General features: G+C 36.7%; 2 protein-coding genes across 2 annotated transcripts; one reads left to right on the plus strand and one right to left on the minus strand.

Moving 5' to 3' along the window:
* Positions 1-6970: 6970 nt before the first annotated feature.
* Positions 6971-7866, minus strand: LOC128382794 (GTPase IMAP family member 7-like). The gene is made up of 2 exons (XM_053342800.1): positions 7848-7866; positions 6971-7686 (listed from the first exon to the last, which is right to left on the minus strand). Exons 1-2 carry the CDS (start codon positions 7864-7866, stop codon positions 6971-6973), a joined length of 735 nt encoding a protein of 244 aa, XP_053198775.1.
* Positions 7867-8518: 652 nt separating this feature from the next.
* On the plus strand, positions 8519-9776 carry LOC128382795 (GTPase IMAP family member 7-like). Its single transcript, XM_053342801.1, has 3 exons — positions 8519-8742; positions 8923-8960; positions 9193-9776. Exons 1-3 carry the CDS (start codon positions 8519-8521, stop codon positions 9774-9776), a joined length of 846 nt encoding a protein of 281 aa, XP_053198776.1.
* Positions 9777-17513: the final 7737 nt, after the last annotated feature.

Here is a 17513-nt window from a genome sequence, read left to right on the forward strand (position 1 = left end):
TGTCATCTGACAGGAATCTTTCTTATCGTTTTTTTAAATCTTAGTTTCATTTCTATAATCTTTTATACGTGGTAACATCTCATGTCAAGAAGTTGTTCTCAGTTGTCTCTCACGTAATGTTGCTGTATATAACCTTTGGGCAAAATACCTAAGTAAGGTATTTCCCGTATGCTGTAGAAAATAGCTAGTTATTAAGTTATAAGCTCAATCAGTTATTCTTAGTAAATATAACATTGCTTTTACTGTCTCCACTTTTTAAAATAACTCATTGTTTTTGTTTTTTAATGAAGTGTCCCAGCATAAACACACTACACAAAAAACTTAAACAACAATGTTCTCAATATACAGGGCCTGAAATTCATTTTATAAAATCCAGGAGAATTTCCCCGTAAATGGTTCCCATAGGGGTTATTTTACTTTGTTGAAGGGGACTATAGGTCTAACTGTGTCCTATTCTCACCGCAGATTGCATTTTGTTGCTCTCCTTCAACTTGAAGTATTCTCTGAACTACATTATATAGTAATTAAGTTATTTAGTATATACTTAAGTAGTTACATTCTATTAACTAGTCACCGTCTACTTCATGAGGGGAACACCTGTGTAATCTAACTCAAACCAATACAACAGCTCTGCTATAAATTCTACTTTTATGAAGTTTACTGTATACATTTCCAGTTTTTGTTAACGTTGTTAGAAAAGTGATAATTCTAGTGCATTTTATTGACTGGTGTTCCTAATATTTTGCCCTCCTCATGTATGTTAATGGGATGGGCAAAATATTAGGAACACCTTTCAATATAATGTACCCTAATGCACCTCCATCACTTCATAATAAACGTAAAGTAGAATTATTACCTCCTTGTCAACAAAAACTAATAGATTTACATATAGCTATGGAGCCCATAAAGGGACATGGGGAAAATAAAAATAATTAAATGTTTCTGGTGCGCACAAGAAACTTTTCTTGTGAGCACGAGAAAGTGTCTTGTGCTCACCCAAAAGTACTGCATGCGCACATGATGTGTGAAAGAAGAGACATTATGCATGGGTTCCCAATCCGACCATTTTTTGTGTATTATTTTATCATTATTAAGGCAAAATAACTAAATTTATGTCCATTAACATTATAATGAATAGGCTATAGGCTTAATATTAGTTTGTATCCAGCGTGCTGCGTGGACTTCATTTGCTGCACCGCTGCTACCACAATTATGAAATGCTGAGTTTATTGTCTGTGACTGTGATCCTCATAAAAGTAATGTTTTAAAAATCTGCATTATATAAACTAACCAAATTCGTTAAAGTAAGTTATTTGGCGACTTTTAAGTCATTCAGTTAAACTAAGTTTATTCCTGTGAGCGTAAATGATCACTCCAAGTGATCGAACTTTCTTACTTTTACTGGAGTAAAGAGTTTAATCAGTACGTCTGCTTTTAGTCTTTTTTTACACAAGTATCTGTAGTACTGCATACTACTCAGGCATGACTCAGAAGAACAAGCTTGAACTTTTTAATCATAGTGCGTTGTGTTAATTAATCTGCTGTGTTGTGTTTTACCGGGACACAGCACGCAAACACACACCTGTGCATGTTTTATGAGAGTAAACTGTCTGCCGATGTTTTAGTGAATATATTTCACTAAAACTAAAACATATTTCACTATGTTCGGTGTTTTTTAACTTTTAAATAACAATATTTTCCCGGTTCCCGTCATTACATTTATCAGGAATTGGGAAATGGTTTTGATTGGGTTTCCCGGGAATTCCCATCCTGGGACTAAACCCTAATGAGCACACGGTTACGTACATAACACGCAACACGTGTCGGGGAGGCAACCGTGTTTGAGTGGCTACACTTGGGTTTGAGTGGGGGTCAGTGGGAGACAGGGGAGGGGGGACATTCGTGCTTCAGCACGGAAGGGAACAACTGGCCTTGGATCGCGTACTATTACTAGTAGTACTACTACTAATTTCATTCATTAACAGTTACAAACATCTGGCCAGCTCTGTGGATATAGGTGAATGTACACAAAATGCAAGGAGAATTAGGACATTCGGCTACACATGTATTGCTTACTTTATGTGACTAAAGTTGACATTTATCTTCACCTTATCATCTTTTAGTTTGTTGACACTTTCAGGTACACTTAGCGTTTTGAGCAGCATTGAGGCCTAAGCACAGGAGGCACAACTACCCTTAATTATGCTATCTTCAGCTGCTTGTGAGCACAAGAAATGTTTCTCGTGCTCACCAAACTGTATCTCATGCTCACGAGAAACCAAAGTCTTTTTTTTTTTACCATGTCCCTTTACGGGCTCTGTATATAACTGTAGTATTCTGAGCATGTCTGTTGTAACCACTGTCCACTGTGATGACGTAAGCAAGGTGCGCCGGAGCGTAGTTGTATTACACAGACAATAAAGATTGAGGCATACGTTCGCCCAGTGAGACCGACATAACTGGACACATGAACACATGGACTCTTACAACGGATGAAAGGAAACTGCTGAAGACGTACTACGACAGGTTTGATGCCTATGTGATGCCAAAAGCAAACCCCATTTTTGCACGATATTAGTTCCATGAAAAGACACATGGGGAAAATTAGAGTTTCGACCAGTTTGTAACTGAGCTAAGGCTTACCTTATCGATGAGATGATTAGAGACCATATCGTTTTTGCCATAAACTCACCAAGAGTGTGTGAAAAGCTACTTTGCCACGGTCCAGACCTCACGCTGGAGAAAGCTATTGACGTTGCTCGTTCACACGAGCTATCACAGCAACAATGGTTAGCCCTGTTGCCAATATGGCTAGTCAGTCCGTGCATGCAGTTAGCAGGAGGACAACCAAAACGGAGAAAACATGCCATCAAAGTAAAATGACCATTGGGACAGACGTTGACAGGAGCAGAGAGTGTGGTGCATGTGGACGAGAGCACAGCCGCACAGAAGACTGCCCAGTTAAGGGATGTCATTGTAACAAATGCAAGAAATTTAACCATTTTGCTAAAGTTTGTAGGACACAAACACCACAGAGACAGGCACAATTTATGCCCAAAAAAGTGCATGCCGTCTCAGACTGCACAGAGCAGACATCACCTGAACTGTATATTGACACTATAACAAAACTATACATGCAAACACAGCCAGAGAACAGGACGCTTGCAGAAGTAGAAATTGGCAAATCGAGGCACAAATTAAAGTTAAAAGCTGACACAGGTGCCCAAGCTAATGTGATACCAGCAAACATGTTCCACAAAATGTTTGGAAGGGTAATGCTAGGCCCACTAGACAGTGACATCTCATGATATGGAGGACAGAGGCTTAATGTCAAAGAAGCTTGCAGGCTAACATGCAGATACAGAAATGAAACAGCCATGTTAGATTTTTACATAATATATGTTAAAAATGCTCCCCCTGTCTTGGGTCTGAGAGCATGTCTAGACCTAAATATAGTTCAACTGGTACACATAATTGAAGAACAGCCAGGAACACACACAAGCATCACAACAGAGTTTGCTGATGTGTCAAGGGCATTGGACTATTTCCTGGACAATGTGTCTTTCACCTCAAGCCTTCAGCTATACCAGTAGTGTGTCCGTCTCGCCGCATCCCATACGCTCTCCGCGGCAGGCTCAAGGATAAACTGGTTGAAATGGAGAAAATGGATATTATTCAAAAAATGCTTTAGTAGCAGTGGAAAAGCCTAAAACTGGAAGGTTTAGGGTGTGCCTTGATCCTCGCCCCCTAAACAAAGACATAGAGAGACCACACTATCCGCTTCCCACTCTAGATGACATCACACCGAGACTAGCTGGAGCACAATATTTCAGCATACTAGATGCCAGATCCGGCTACTGGACATGAACACTGAACTAAGCCATAAATCATCAATGTTGACCACCTTCAACACCATCTACGGCAGGTACAGATTCAAGCGACTCCCTTTTGGAATCATTTCTGCACAGGATGAATTTCAAAGAAGGGTGGATGAGGCTTACGAAGGGCTTCAGAGCATCGCAGCCATCGTGGACGGCATCCTGGTATATGGCCGCACCAAGGAGGAGCATGACGCAAACCTGCGAGCCATGTTGGAGAAGACTAGAGAGAGAGGGATGAATCTCAATGAGGAGAAGAGCGTCATATGTGTGCCTGAGGTGAGCTATTGACACGAGACGGTATCCGGCCTGACCCTAACAAGGTCAAGGTGATCAGAGAAATGGCTCCACCACACAGCAAGACAGAGCTGGAGACCATATTGGGCATGGTCACTTACCTCTCCAGGTTTGCTTCCAGACTCTCCAAGGCTACAGCTCCCCTCAGACAACTGTTAAAAGAGAGCAATGAGTTTGTGTGGGACTCAAATCATGACATTGCTTTTTGGCAAGTGAAAGACCTGTTGACACAGGAACCTGGCCCTGTACTCTTTGACCACACAAAGGATGTTAAGCTGCAGGTCGATGCATCAAAATGTGGGTTAGGAGCTCTGCTACTCCAAGGAAAGAAACCAGTCGCATACGCATCTAAAGCACTGACTGAGACTGAGGAAAACTATGATCAAATAGAAAAGGAGTAGGTATGCAGTGCTGTTTGGATGCAAACGGTTTCATCAGTACCTCTACAGTCGACAGGTGGTTGTCACAAACCGCTGGAGTCAATCATGCGAAAGCCTCTGGCAGCGGCTCCCCCACGACTGCAACAAATGATACTGCAACAGCAGTATGACATCATCATTATCATCATTTTTAAAATAACTCTTCTTATTTTATTTTTCTAGACTAATACTCTCAATATTGTACACACAATATTTCTACCCTCTGAACCCATCCCTCATTCCCCAACAGGCTACAACAATTCATTTATAAATTACAATTACAAACCAAACTAAAAACTACTATAAAAAAAACGTTGATACAACTAATTTACAGGACTTTATATTCCTGTGCATAAGAGGTACTATTTTTCTCTCTAATTTTGATTCCCTGTGATCTTGGAAATATAGGAAATACAGTAGAGATCCCATTTAAACTTGAAGTTCTTATTCACTAGTTAAAGAGAGATTATTTTTCTCAGGAGTTGGTGGAAGCTAAACCAGAGCTTGAAGGAGCTCTAATCTTATACAACTGCATAAAGGATTTCAACCTTCAACTAATTTGCCGCCCATTGAGCTTTTTAAGATTAAAAATAAACCAAACCAACCAAAAACAGTCAGGGTCTGGACCATTATGTTATATTTTTTAAATTATCGGACAGTCAACAGTCAATTCAGGTTACCAAAGGCACCCCTGGTCAGTTTTGACATTTACCTCCATAATGATAGATATGGATCAGAAATAGACAGCATAAAAGTCCCTCTTTTTGTTACTTTACTTCCACCACAGCTCAACAGGGAAACACTGTCCAAGGAAACACAAAAAGGGAATTTTGACTTCTGAAGCATCAACATTGTCTAGCTTATCTGCAATTTTAGTGCTGCTAGTGTGGATGTTAACATTTGGTCTTGTTTTCATTGTGAAACATCCCCCTCACTATACCCGTTGCTCTTTGTCCTGCAATTGAAACTATGCACAGTAAATACAAAAATGTTGTAAAGTAAAAGTAAAAGGACAAAGTACAAACATTTTTATCTTTACTGGCATCTGTCAGGAATCAGTCTTGTTTTTTTATCTTAGATTCATTTCCATAATCTTTTGACATCTCATGTCAAGAATTCATGCTTCAGTTATCTCTCACGCTATGTTGATGAGTTTAACCTTTGGGCACAATACCTAAGTAGGGTATAGGCCCTGAATTTCAGTACAGGACTGCAGGTTTTGTGCATTGTTTAATTGATTGCCCCAAATCTAATGCTTGTTATGCAGGAGATTCTTGCACACATTTACAGTGATATATATTAATGTTCAGCCAAGGTTTGCACCAGCGCAGGATGCAGGACTGGCTGGAACTGCTGCGTCAGACTGTCTGGCTTCCACCCTGAACACACCTGGAGCGCACTCTGACCTGCTCTCTACAAGGCTATGAGCCCCTTCTGCTGCTGCAGCATCTCTTGTTAGTTTATACAGACAAACGTGCAATGATATTAACTTGAAGTCATACAAACATGGACCACTGGCTTCAACATAAATTTGCATAATCTGAAGTGGAACCTGCTCAGAAAAAAACAACAGAGCCCGAAAGGACTAATGCAAACAGCAGCACCAGTAATGTCAATATTAACAATGTTAATGCTCAGATAGCTATTGGTAATGTTACTGAAGTGAAGCAGCAGTGTAACAACTTCACAACAGAGAAATGAGATGCTCAATCTGTAAAATATACAGAGGCAGAAAAACAAAACATCACCACTCAAAGTTTTACATATTTTACATTTTTTTAATTAAATAATTAGTAGTTATTTAAATAATTATCATAATGAGAATGGACAGCCATATGACATGTTTTACTCATGATATTTTATTCATACTAAAATATTTTAAGCACTTTATGAAAATGTTTATACTAATCCAATTTGTTTTGTAATTGTTGGACTGAGAAGGTGGTGGATTTAAAAATGTAAGATGGAATTTGCTGTTTTAGTAATCATATTCAGTGAAATTAGTTACAATAAACACTTCAGTCTCAGATCATTTTATTTCACTTTTAATTTTTATTTTTTAAGCCATTTCTTATGCCACCAAACTGTAAAATTTAACTTCCAATAAAATTACAAAACTACATATACAGTATACTTGTATATCATACACCCCACAAAAAGTACTTACAGATAATAGTTACTTATTAGTCTTAATCATTTCTTTCATTCTCTCCTTATTTACGATCATACAGTTTACAACATTCATTTTCATTCAAAATGATTATTTATTTAATACATCCAGCCTACAGAAATTTTGATATTTTCACTTTATTTCACTTAATTTATGATTACTGATTAGGTATTGTGGTCGCTGATTATGGTTTCACACTGTGTGTTTTACCGTTTACGAAGTATTTTGAGGAAATTGATAACACGTTGCAGCAATGCACCAAGAAATGTAAGCTTGTCATCGCCCAAGTTTTCTGCTTTCACGTTATGTTTTTTTGCGATGTCCTGAACTTGTTGATACATGGCATCTGTGTAGTATGTCAGCCCGTTTCCAGCAACCATGTCATCGATCTTCTTGATCAGCTGCACCACTTGCTTTCTGTCTCTTTTGGTGTTGTCAAAGACGTGGAACCTGTTTCCACAGCTCTGGACGACTCGTAGGAGGTCTGAGTCGCCATGATGTAGATACTGTTGTATGGTCCTGTTTCCAAGATCATCACCACGGGTAAACAGCACGATCATGTACTGGTTTGCTTTTGGACCAAACAGCTGTTGCAGAGCTTCCACTGAGTTTTTCTCTTCAGTGGTGAATCGACCAACTTGGATGACCAGCAGGAACACATGAGGACCAGGACATGAGACTTTGACACATCTCACTATTTCTTTTTTGATGAATTCTGCAGATTTTGACGTGTCCAGGATCCCCGGTGTGTCTATCACACTAACCACTCTGTTACCCCAGCGTGTCACACCTTTTTGACAGAACTGAGTCACTGACTTAGACCAGGGTTGGGATTCAAAGTAATTGTCTCCCAGGATGTTGTTTCCAACAGCACTTTTGCCCACACCAGTTTTTCCAATCATCACAATTCTCAAATCAGGACCTGAAAAACAAAGAAGGTGTTCTGTTTAGGTTCCTGAAAGAGTTTATGTTTTTATTGTTTTAATTTATGAATAACTTAGTGACTATAACCACATTGTGATACATTTAAAGCAAATCTGTTAAATACATTAGATGAAATAAAACAACTGCTTGAAATCTCACCTGTAGGAAATGAAGCCATCTTTTCCCAACACTGTTGCCTCTGCACAATTGTCAATGAATGTTACATCATTACTTTACCACAATTTATACTATAGCTTTACAGCTGACACGCCCCATAATATTTGTACAACAGGTCTATATAATGCAGGTGGAGACCAGTGATTCCTGCAGCTGACACACAGCTTGTCTCCTGTACTTTCCGGCTCTGGATTTGAGGACTATGTCTCCGAGTAAGTTTGACCATGATAAGTTTCTATACAGCATGATGATAATATTCTGATTTCTTAATGTTAGTAAGACAGCACTTTCAGAGTGACGAAAAAGTTTAATTTTTGATTATCAAGAGAAATCAGATCACTTTTCACTGTCTATGATATACATTTCATGTGTATTTATATGTATGTATGTTTGTATTTATGTATGTAACTTTGTGTGTGTGTGTATATAATTTTCTTCTTCTTACAGAAAGGAAGATTTCAATTACTGTCCTGGGGACTGATGTACATTTGAAGAAACATCTAATATCTGTCATCCTAGGAAGAGATGTATGTGTACAGAGAAGTAGTGATGGGCTAAGTGAAAGTGATACATATCAGATCACATTTTCCCCAAAGTTGTGTGAAGCAGATGAGGACATAAAAAAATTGTTGTCTTCAGAACAACACCCTGACATGTGTTTGTTGGTGGTAAAGGATGGGTTTTTACCACAAGAGGTGTGGCAGCAGATAGAAAAGCTGCACCATTTAACTGGAAAACACACAGACGAGTTCATAGTTGTGGTGCCATTAAGATGTAAACATGAAGAATACCCATTCAAGTTCTACACCGTGGAGGATTTATTCAAGACACTGAGAAAACTGGCTGAAGTCAGAGAGCTCATTCCAACCAAAAAAAGGTAAAAAAGTTTAAAATTAAAGATGTAGATGTAGAATTATACCTAACTTAACATACAAACTATTAATGTATTATTATAAATAGGAATTATTATAAATAATATGTTATACCAAAACACTAAAGATGAATTGGTTATAGGCAGTTAATGCTCAGTTAATATGATTATGCCTCTACTTTGCAGGTCTTCTGCGCAAACCCACACTCAAAACAGGAAGATTGGTAAGTCAGTTTCTCTTAATGACTGTATGTTTGAAGGGAAATCAAAGTATTTATAGCAACTCACATAAAGTCTTCTTTGGTCTTTGTAATAAGTTGTCAGAAATAACACAGAACACTCTCTTGGTTCCAATAAGAGTTTAAAGGGTGAGACCAGGCTTTTCAATTTGTGTCTGAACAGTTTAGTTGACAATTATTATTACAAATTTAATATTTTTGTTTTACACCAATGCAGGAAATCACTCTGTCACCAAAGTGAATCTTGTTCTGCTGGGAATGTCCGGGACTGGAAAGAGTGCGACTGGAAACACAATCCTTGGAAAGAGGACCCCACAGTTCTTCTCAGAAGCCAGTTCAAAGCCGATCACCAGAGAGTGTCAGGCAGCAGAAACTGAGATAAACGGTACACGTGTGCGTGTCATTGATACTCCAGACATGTTTGATGATGAAATCAAATCATCAGATAAGAACCGTCATGTGACAATGTGTAAACAGCTCTGTCAGTCAGATCCTTGTGTTTACTTACTTGTGATGCATGTTAGCAGATTCACAGATGGTGAGAGAGACATACTGAGAAAGGTTGAAGAAGCTTTTGGTCGCAGAGCTAAAGAACAAACAATCATCCTGTTTACTCGTGGAGAAGAGTTGCAGCGTGCAGGAATGAGCTTTGAGGCTTTTTTGCAAGAATGCCAGCCTGAACTCAATAATATAGTTAAACAGTGTGGTGGAAGGTGTGTTCTTTTTGAGAACAAAACCTCACGTCAGCATCAACAAGTAACAGAGCTAATGCAGACAGTGAACAGGATGTTAAATAAATAGCAGAAACAATAACTGTTCATGTATCAGAGCAGTGATGGATGTGATTTCTTGTATATAGATAAAAACAGTTCAGACTGTAAAATGATTCAACAGATTAAATTAACTGAGTGTTTAGTTTGAAATTATTTGTCAGTTACAAATTTCATTTCTGGTTTTCCTCTCACTTCTTAATAATAATCAGTATTTAATCACTTTTGTTTTAATGCTATGTTTGTTTTAAATTGGTGCATAAAGTCTGTAAAATCAGCCAAATATTTCTGTACTGATGAAAGTATTTCCCCTTTTTATGTTAACATTTGTAAACTGATGAGATAAATAAACTTTAGTTGTGTGATAAACTCAGTGTCTCTGCAGTGATTGAAGTACTGATCCTCTATTCCTGATAATCATTACCTCACACATCTCAGAGGTTAACCAGATACTTATAAAACATTAGAAAATGAATAACACAAAGATACATTACTTTTTACTCTTTATCTGTGTGTCACAATGCAAAATGTAACATGGTTTGTCTGATTTATCCCCCTTATTACATTTAGGCTAACATTGACCAGTATTTATTTTAATTATAAAACTTTTTCAACAGAAATATGTAAATAGAAAAGGAGTAATTTCATGTTTCCCTCCAAATATGGCACATGGATATCAATAGTTTAAATATTTAGTTGAGACTAAATCTGGTCTAATTATTTTCTACAATATAAAGAGTCAATCTCTCCCTCCCATCAGATTGTATCCTGAAACTCTCAAATCTGATAACATTTGGGTCAGTTATGTGAATGAATGAATTTAGTTCATCGAATATATTAAAATAAAACAAAAAACAAACATATGAACAACAAACTGACAACTCAAACAATACCAATCATGTTCATAAAAGGTAGGAAGAAGTAGAGAATCATTCTAGTCCTACACCCTCATGCTGTACATACACTGATAATAGAAAAGTTCAATTTACAGCCATCAGTGTCTGTGTTATCTAACCCAATCAACTCAAACAAATCAACCCTTTAGGACAAAACAAGACCAAAATACAATTCAAACAGATTCACTAAATCCTTCAAACAACCCATGAACAAAACAAAATAAAAATCACTGGTCCATCTCTTAACTGTTTAGTATTAGTTTGGATAAAGTCTCACCTGTTTTCAGCTCATCACTGCAGTTATTCCACAAACTGATTCCTTTGGTTGTAACACAATGATGTTCTTACTGCTGGTTTAATTAATAAACAGGTTCCTCTCATGTTGGTATGTTAAAATGTTTAATGTCTAAATGTTTTTTCCTCATCCTGTATGTTAAACTGTGTAATCAAACTTGTGTTTCTGTGTGAGGATCAACTGAACTCTGTCGGCCTAAACCGAACAGTAAACTGTACAATAAAAGGTAAAATATCACCATCTGCTGGACGTTTGGTGTAAATGTTCTTTCTGTCCTGAAGGTGCTCACTCTGGTCGCACTGGACTTCAGTTAGACATAAACTTCAACTGCATCTTATTTGTTGTAATACTGGGATATATAGTGATTATCAGTGTTTTATTATTGTATTTACATATTAAAACATTAAAACATACATTTTAATTGACTTGTATCTGCTTTTAATCCCTGTCAACAGTATATTGGTTACTGTTATTTCATCCATTTTAATATTTACCTTTTTAATCATGTATTTATTTTACTGATCTCTGATTATTTTGTTCATATTGTACTCTTTTAATTTTGTCCTGTATGTTAACTTAACCTTCATGTTTTACTGCTGTAAATGACAGTTTTAATATCATGAGACTTTGTTCTGGTTAGATCAAGTTATCATGAGCCCAGAAGGCCATTTTGTGTTTTATAGTTCATTACACAAAAAAATAAAATTTTTAAAAAGTTTTTTTTTTTTGATATAGTCAAGCTGTGTTTTTAAAGGAAACCTTTTTTGTTGCAGATTCTCTTTGTAAAGAGACAAAGGGGGTTCTGTCATGTAAGAAGATTTTCTTGTCTCACCACTAAAGAAGCACATCTGCTGTCTTATAAGTCTGACTAGACACTTGACAATAAGTAACATCACTAAGTAATTAACTAACACAAGCGATTGTTTCAGCAGGGGTTGGATTACATTACACTATAACAATAATAATAACATTTCATAGAAAGAAATAGAAACATTAACCCCCATAAATTTAACAGACTATTGTTAAACTCCCATTGTTTATTGTTTGTATTCGGCATAAGAAAGTTGCAGTTATAGTTAAATCTTCATTGATTTTGTATACACACTGATTCACAATGTTGGGAAGTAAGTTACATGTAGCTGTGTAATGACAAAATAAATGTAACTGTAATCTGTTACTGTTACTGATGAAAATGTTGATGATTACAAAGGAGGTTACATCTGAAGTCACACCTTTAAGAATTTTGCTCAGGAGGGTTTTTTCCTCATTGTTTAATATTTAACATGTTACTGAATACATATATTGCTGTTTTTAATCCTATGAAATCAATATGTTTTATATATTTATTAATTATTCATAACGTGGGCTTATTTGGACCACACATGGGCTTAAATGGAGTCACAGTACCAATTAAACCCACTTTATTAATCAAATATCTTTATTTTATATTCCAAAATCTACATGAACTAATGAATACATTTTCAAATGAGATATAAATGTTGCTTTGTAAGAAATTATCTCCCTTATAAATCATGTCAGTATCCATGAAAAACAGCTGAAAATTAGAAAAGTAATCAAAAAGTCATCAAATGTAATAAGTTGCATTACTTTGTTTAAGTAATAGAAATAGTTACATTACTTATTACATTTTAAATAGAGTAACTAGTAATCTGTAATCTATTACATTTCCAAAGTAACCTTCACAACCGTGGTGATTCATGTAACACTCAAAAGATAATAATAATAATACATTTTATTTATAGAGCGGTTTTAACAATACCCAAATACACTTTACAGGAGAGCAAGACAATTAACAACTAAACAATACAACTATACAGAATAAATAAAAACAATAAATTAAATAAATATCAATAAATCAATCAAACATTAAAAGCAGTCACGAAGGTATTTGGAGAGTGAGAGTCGGGGCAGCAAAGTGAGAAGAAAAGATATTCAGTCAAATTTAATGCTAATGTTATTGTTGCAGTTCCACTAAATGTCCACAGGGAGGCGGTAAACACCTGCAGAATTAGCCTGTTGTTGTCAGTAGTGATGCGGAAGAGACAGACAGGGGGCAGTATGAGACAGAAAAAGAAAATGGAGCCTAGCGTTTGTATGATGAGCATGAGTAAAAGAGAGAAAAACTTGTTATACTATATAACATTGTCCAGAAGAGACGTACCCTGTTTCAGGAATTCGCCAGAGGATGAAGGAGGATCACTGTAGACATGTTTTTTGATGACAAATTCTCCGGTGAGTGTTTTTTTCTTTGCTAGCTTAAAGATCGATGTTAGCTCGTTCACTTTGACTGGATGCAAAAAACAAACAAACTATCAGATAAAAGTGTTGTGAGTGACTAAAACGGAAGAAACTGTAAAAATGTGTCGGGTGCATTTTCTGAGAAGTGATATGAGAATGTGAAATATTATTGCTGTAGCAGACATTGTGTGAATATTATTTATTTATTTATTTTTATGGCCATGTTTTTGATGTTCTGTTTGTGAACATTTAAGCCAGCGATAAGTTGACAGAAGGTTAGACAGTAACTCTAAGATCTTTATATTAATCTGTACACTAAAAAAATGAACTAAAGTTAATTTATACAGTAAGCATTGTTTTTTTAATGGTTGCTTTCTCAGGGAGGATGACAGAGGATCTTCAGCAAGTGGGAGGTTTATGAAGGACCACTGCTGTCACATGTGAGTCAGAGCCAAGACGCTGGGTTGTCTTCTGGATCTCCACTTGGATTAAGGTAAGCTTAAGTAAAATAAAATAACATAAAGAGGGGCCCTAATTAGGGGTGGAGACAAGGGGTAACTCTTTACACCATGTTTCTCAAAGTGTGTGGTGGGGAATAGAGACATCACAGGTGGGGTGCGACAAACAGGAGGAAATTTGCCCTTTTTTATGTTTATCTTTATTAATGCCTTACTTTATTGACAATAAAGATCAAACACTCAAAACAAAAACCCACACACAAACAAAGCAATCATTACTAACCTACATGTAGCCTAAATTAAAAGAACATTAGATAGGAGACCAGAAGAAAATAGTTTGAAAATAATGATTAACGTCGGCATGTTAATGGCAGCAGAACAACACAAACTTCCACACAGTGAGGTAGGAGACTGGTGTGGGCAATAATGTTAACGTTACAAAATGGATACAAAGTTGGCAATCCAGCGCCAGCTGAGAAACACAAGTCAGTTCATCACTTAAGTTGCTTTCAGCCTCATACATGCAATCAGTCTCCGAAATGGTCCAAAACTCCGCTCTCAGCTCAAAGACGCGTGACAACACTTTGCTCCTGGAGAACCAACTTGTTTCACTGTGAAAACAACACAGATGTATGATTAGCTCCCATTTCCTCACAAAGTGCAGAGAACAGTTGTGTTATCAGGGGGTTATGATCAAATTTACCACATTCACAACCTCATTTAGTTAAGGGCTGAGCTACATTGATGCTGCCGCTTACCTATGAATGACAGTGTGTTCACTGCACATCTGGTGTGACCCTCTTAATTAATGCCTGCTCAGTTATCGTGTGTATTTGGGTTTTTTTGCATTGAGCATTTCTGTATGCAACTCTGTATGAAGCTATTTGTGCTTTACTGTTAACTGCTGCAGCTTTTACCATGCGATTCTCCTGCTGCCTATTTATTTATATTTTATCTGAAGCACCCACTGATTTTAGTTCTGCTGAAGAGGACCAGTTTACTGAGATGACCTCTGACTCCACCTCGATGCTGATGTTTACAGCTCAGTGGTATTTTGTCAGCATTTTATTGGGGGAAAGTATGCAAAGAGCTTTACAATGCCCTGTGAGTTTTGCGGATTGTGCTGACCTGAGGCCTGTACTACGAAGCTGGATTAACATACCCGGGATATCTCTCCGTTACCAGGGTTGACTTAACCAGACATTTGCAATTTTGATAAGCGGTACTACGAAGCTGGTTATCAACTCGGTAATTTAACCCAGGGTTTTCCTCCATTTGTGTTGGTAAGGTGGGAAGATGGACGCCCTCTCGGTTTGATTATCATAATCATGTGTTGATGAGAGTTAGGATCTTGTTCTGTTCACAGCCAATGTTTGATTTTATTTGCAGTGTTATTGTTCTTACTGGTGAGACGTAGCATTTAATTCGCTCTTTAATATTGTTGAACGTTTTTCTGCATAAATGTGCTTGTCACTTTCATGGCATTTTATTATTTATTAGGTTTACTTATTATTTATTTTTGAGTACAGTGTTTGTTCATTCACTGGAAATCTATTATGGAATTGATCTGGTGTTTTCCAGTTCTCACCACAAGATGGAGCTACTCCCCTTAGTGAGACCATTCATTGTAGTTCCTGTGTTTTCCTGCTCTTGTTGATTTCCTCATAGACATATATACATAGATAGACACCGCATTGACTGCTGCTGCCGATTGGATTTGAAGTGCCTACCATACAGTCTATGGTGCCTACATAGCTGCCATCTTGGTACAGGGCCACTCGCTGTACCAAGATGACGGCGCTTTAGGCACGCCTCTCCACAGGCAATGCGGTGTCTATGTATATATGTCTATGGATTTCCTCCTGTGCTTCGCCTGTGTCTTGTTTAACTCACCTGTGTCCTGTTTGTAATCACATCTTGTGTATTTAAGTCTTGTGGTTTTCTGTTCTTTTGTTGTTGGATTCTCTGTTTGATTTTCACCTGCTTTTGTTCAGTTTCACTCTACTTGTCCTAGTCTTGTCTTGTCTTGTCTTGTCTTGTCTTGTCCTGTCCTGTCCTGTATCTGCTTTTTGTGCAGTTCTAGAGTAAAGTTATTTATTTCATCTTTAATCAGCCCGGTTTGCAGTTTCTTGCATTTGCGTCCACATGCTCCGCTTTCCACACGTGACATTTTCATATCTTCAGTGTGAGAGAAGGAATACAGCTGCCTGTGTCTTTATTATCAACAATCCTTATTGATGAAAGTTTTCAGTATTTTCTGTGTGTGGCAGAAAATAGTTTGTTATTGATGTTAAGTTCTGTCAATTATTCTTAGTAACAATGCTTTTACTGTCTCCACTTTTTCTAAATAACTCTTATTTTATTGTCTATTCTAGACTGTGCTCAAATTAAGTATCCCAATATAAACACACCAAACAAAAAACATAAACAACAGCAATATTCTCAACAGTATATATTGTAATTCATAAATGTGTGTATGTATATATATGAATTAAACTACCTGAATTCACTAGCTGAAGAGAGACACTTTTCTCAGGAGTTGGTGGAAGCTAAACCAAAGCTAGAGGGAGCTGTAATCTTATGCAAATGATTAAAGGATTTGAACCTTCATCTAATTTGCCACTCATTTAGCTTTTTAAGATTAAAAATAAACCAAACCAACCAAAAACAGTTAACAGTTAAATTTAGATAATCTGACAATCAACAGTCACATGACCTCTTGAGTAAAATAATTATTGTTTATTTTCCATCCTCTTGTCTTTGCTTGAGTGTTAATTCCTGTGTCAGCAATAGACAACGCACAGTGCTTTTTCATTCTACTTAAAGTAAAGATACTTTCCTTTCAATTTAATTTAGAGATATAGACAGATTTGACCAAAGTCACTGGAACCATGAACAATGTTACATCTCCAAACAAAAAAAAAGTGTTTTATAAACATATTGCTTACTCATACCAATTTGTAACAAAATAAAACAAATGTTTTATGCTTTATATTTTTTAGCAGAAGTGTGATTCTTGAGAAAGGAATGTATTGCCCTACAAAGCAAAAAGGCAGTAACTACGCAGAGTGCAGAACTGAGAAAAATGACTTTAAAGTTATGCGGTTGTCCAGCCCAAGTAGTTGTAGGTAGATTAATGGACATGTGGCCGTTTTGTTACTTTATATTAGCTTATTCTTTGTAAATATTAATCTTCATATTTGATTTGATGTTTTACCCCTATTTTGCAGTTACTGTATTCTTGCTTTGTATTACTTACCAAAAATGTGGCACCATACAAAGGAAAAAGGCAGTAACTGCAGATTCTTCAAGAACTATTTTGTCACAACTTGGGCTCTAGGTGTGTTAGATACACTGTATTTGGACTAATTGGAACTATTTGTTTTCCTGAACATGAATATAACAAACTCAAAGTAATTTGACCATTTTAGGCCACCCGGAAGCTGTTCTGGTGCTGAATTTGCTGCTTAAAGTATCTCACATTGCTAAGCTGTATCAAGGCCCAAATAGGGACAATTTATTTTGAATAGGACCACATTATTATGTGTAAGTATTCAATTTATGTGTATCTGGGTGTGTTTCTGTATCTGTAATGTATCTGCTATACATATAACAAATCACATTAACGTTAAAGCACTGCAAAACAACTCCAATTCAACAGAGCAAAAGAAAATAATTTTGCCTTGATTTTTCTAAGGCTTTTCAAACTCTTGCGAAGATAACTAAGATGAACAAGTTGATGATTTTATGTGGTGCAGTATATTATATATTACAAAGACAACTCTATCTCTACTCTAACTCTATCTACAATAATCATTGGATTAGGAAATAATACATAAATTGATGAACACCTAAAACGA

The sequence above is a fragment of the Scomber japonicus genome, chromosome 21, assembly GCF_027409825.1.
Source record: "Scomber japonicus isolate fScoJap1 chromosome 21, fScoJap1.pri, whole genome shotgun sequence".
Lineage (NCBI taxonomy): Eukaryota > Metazoa > Chordata > Actinopteri > Scombriformes > Scombridae > Scomber > Scomber japonicus.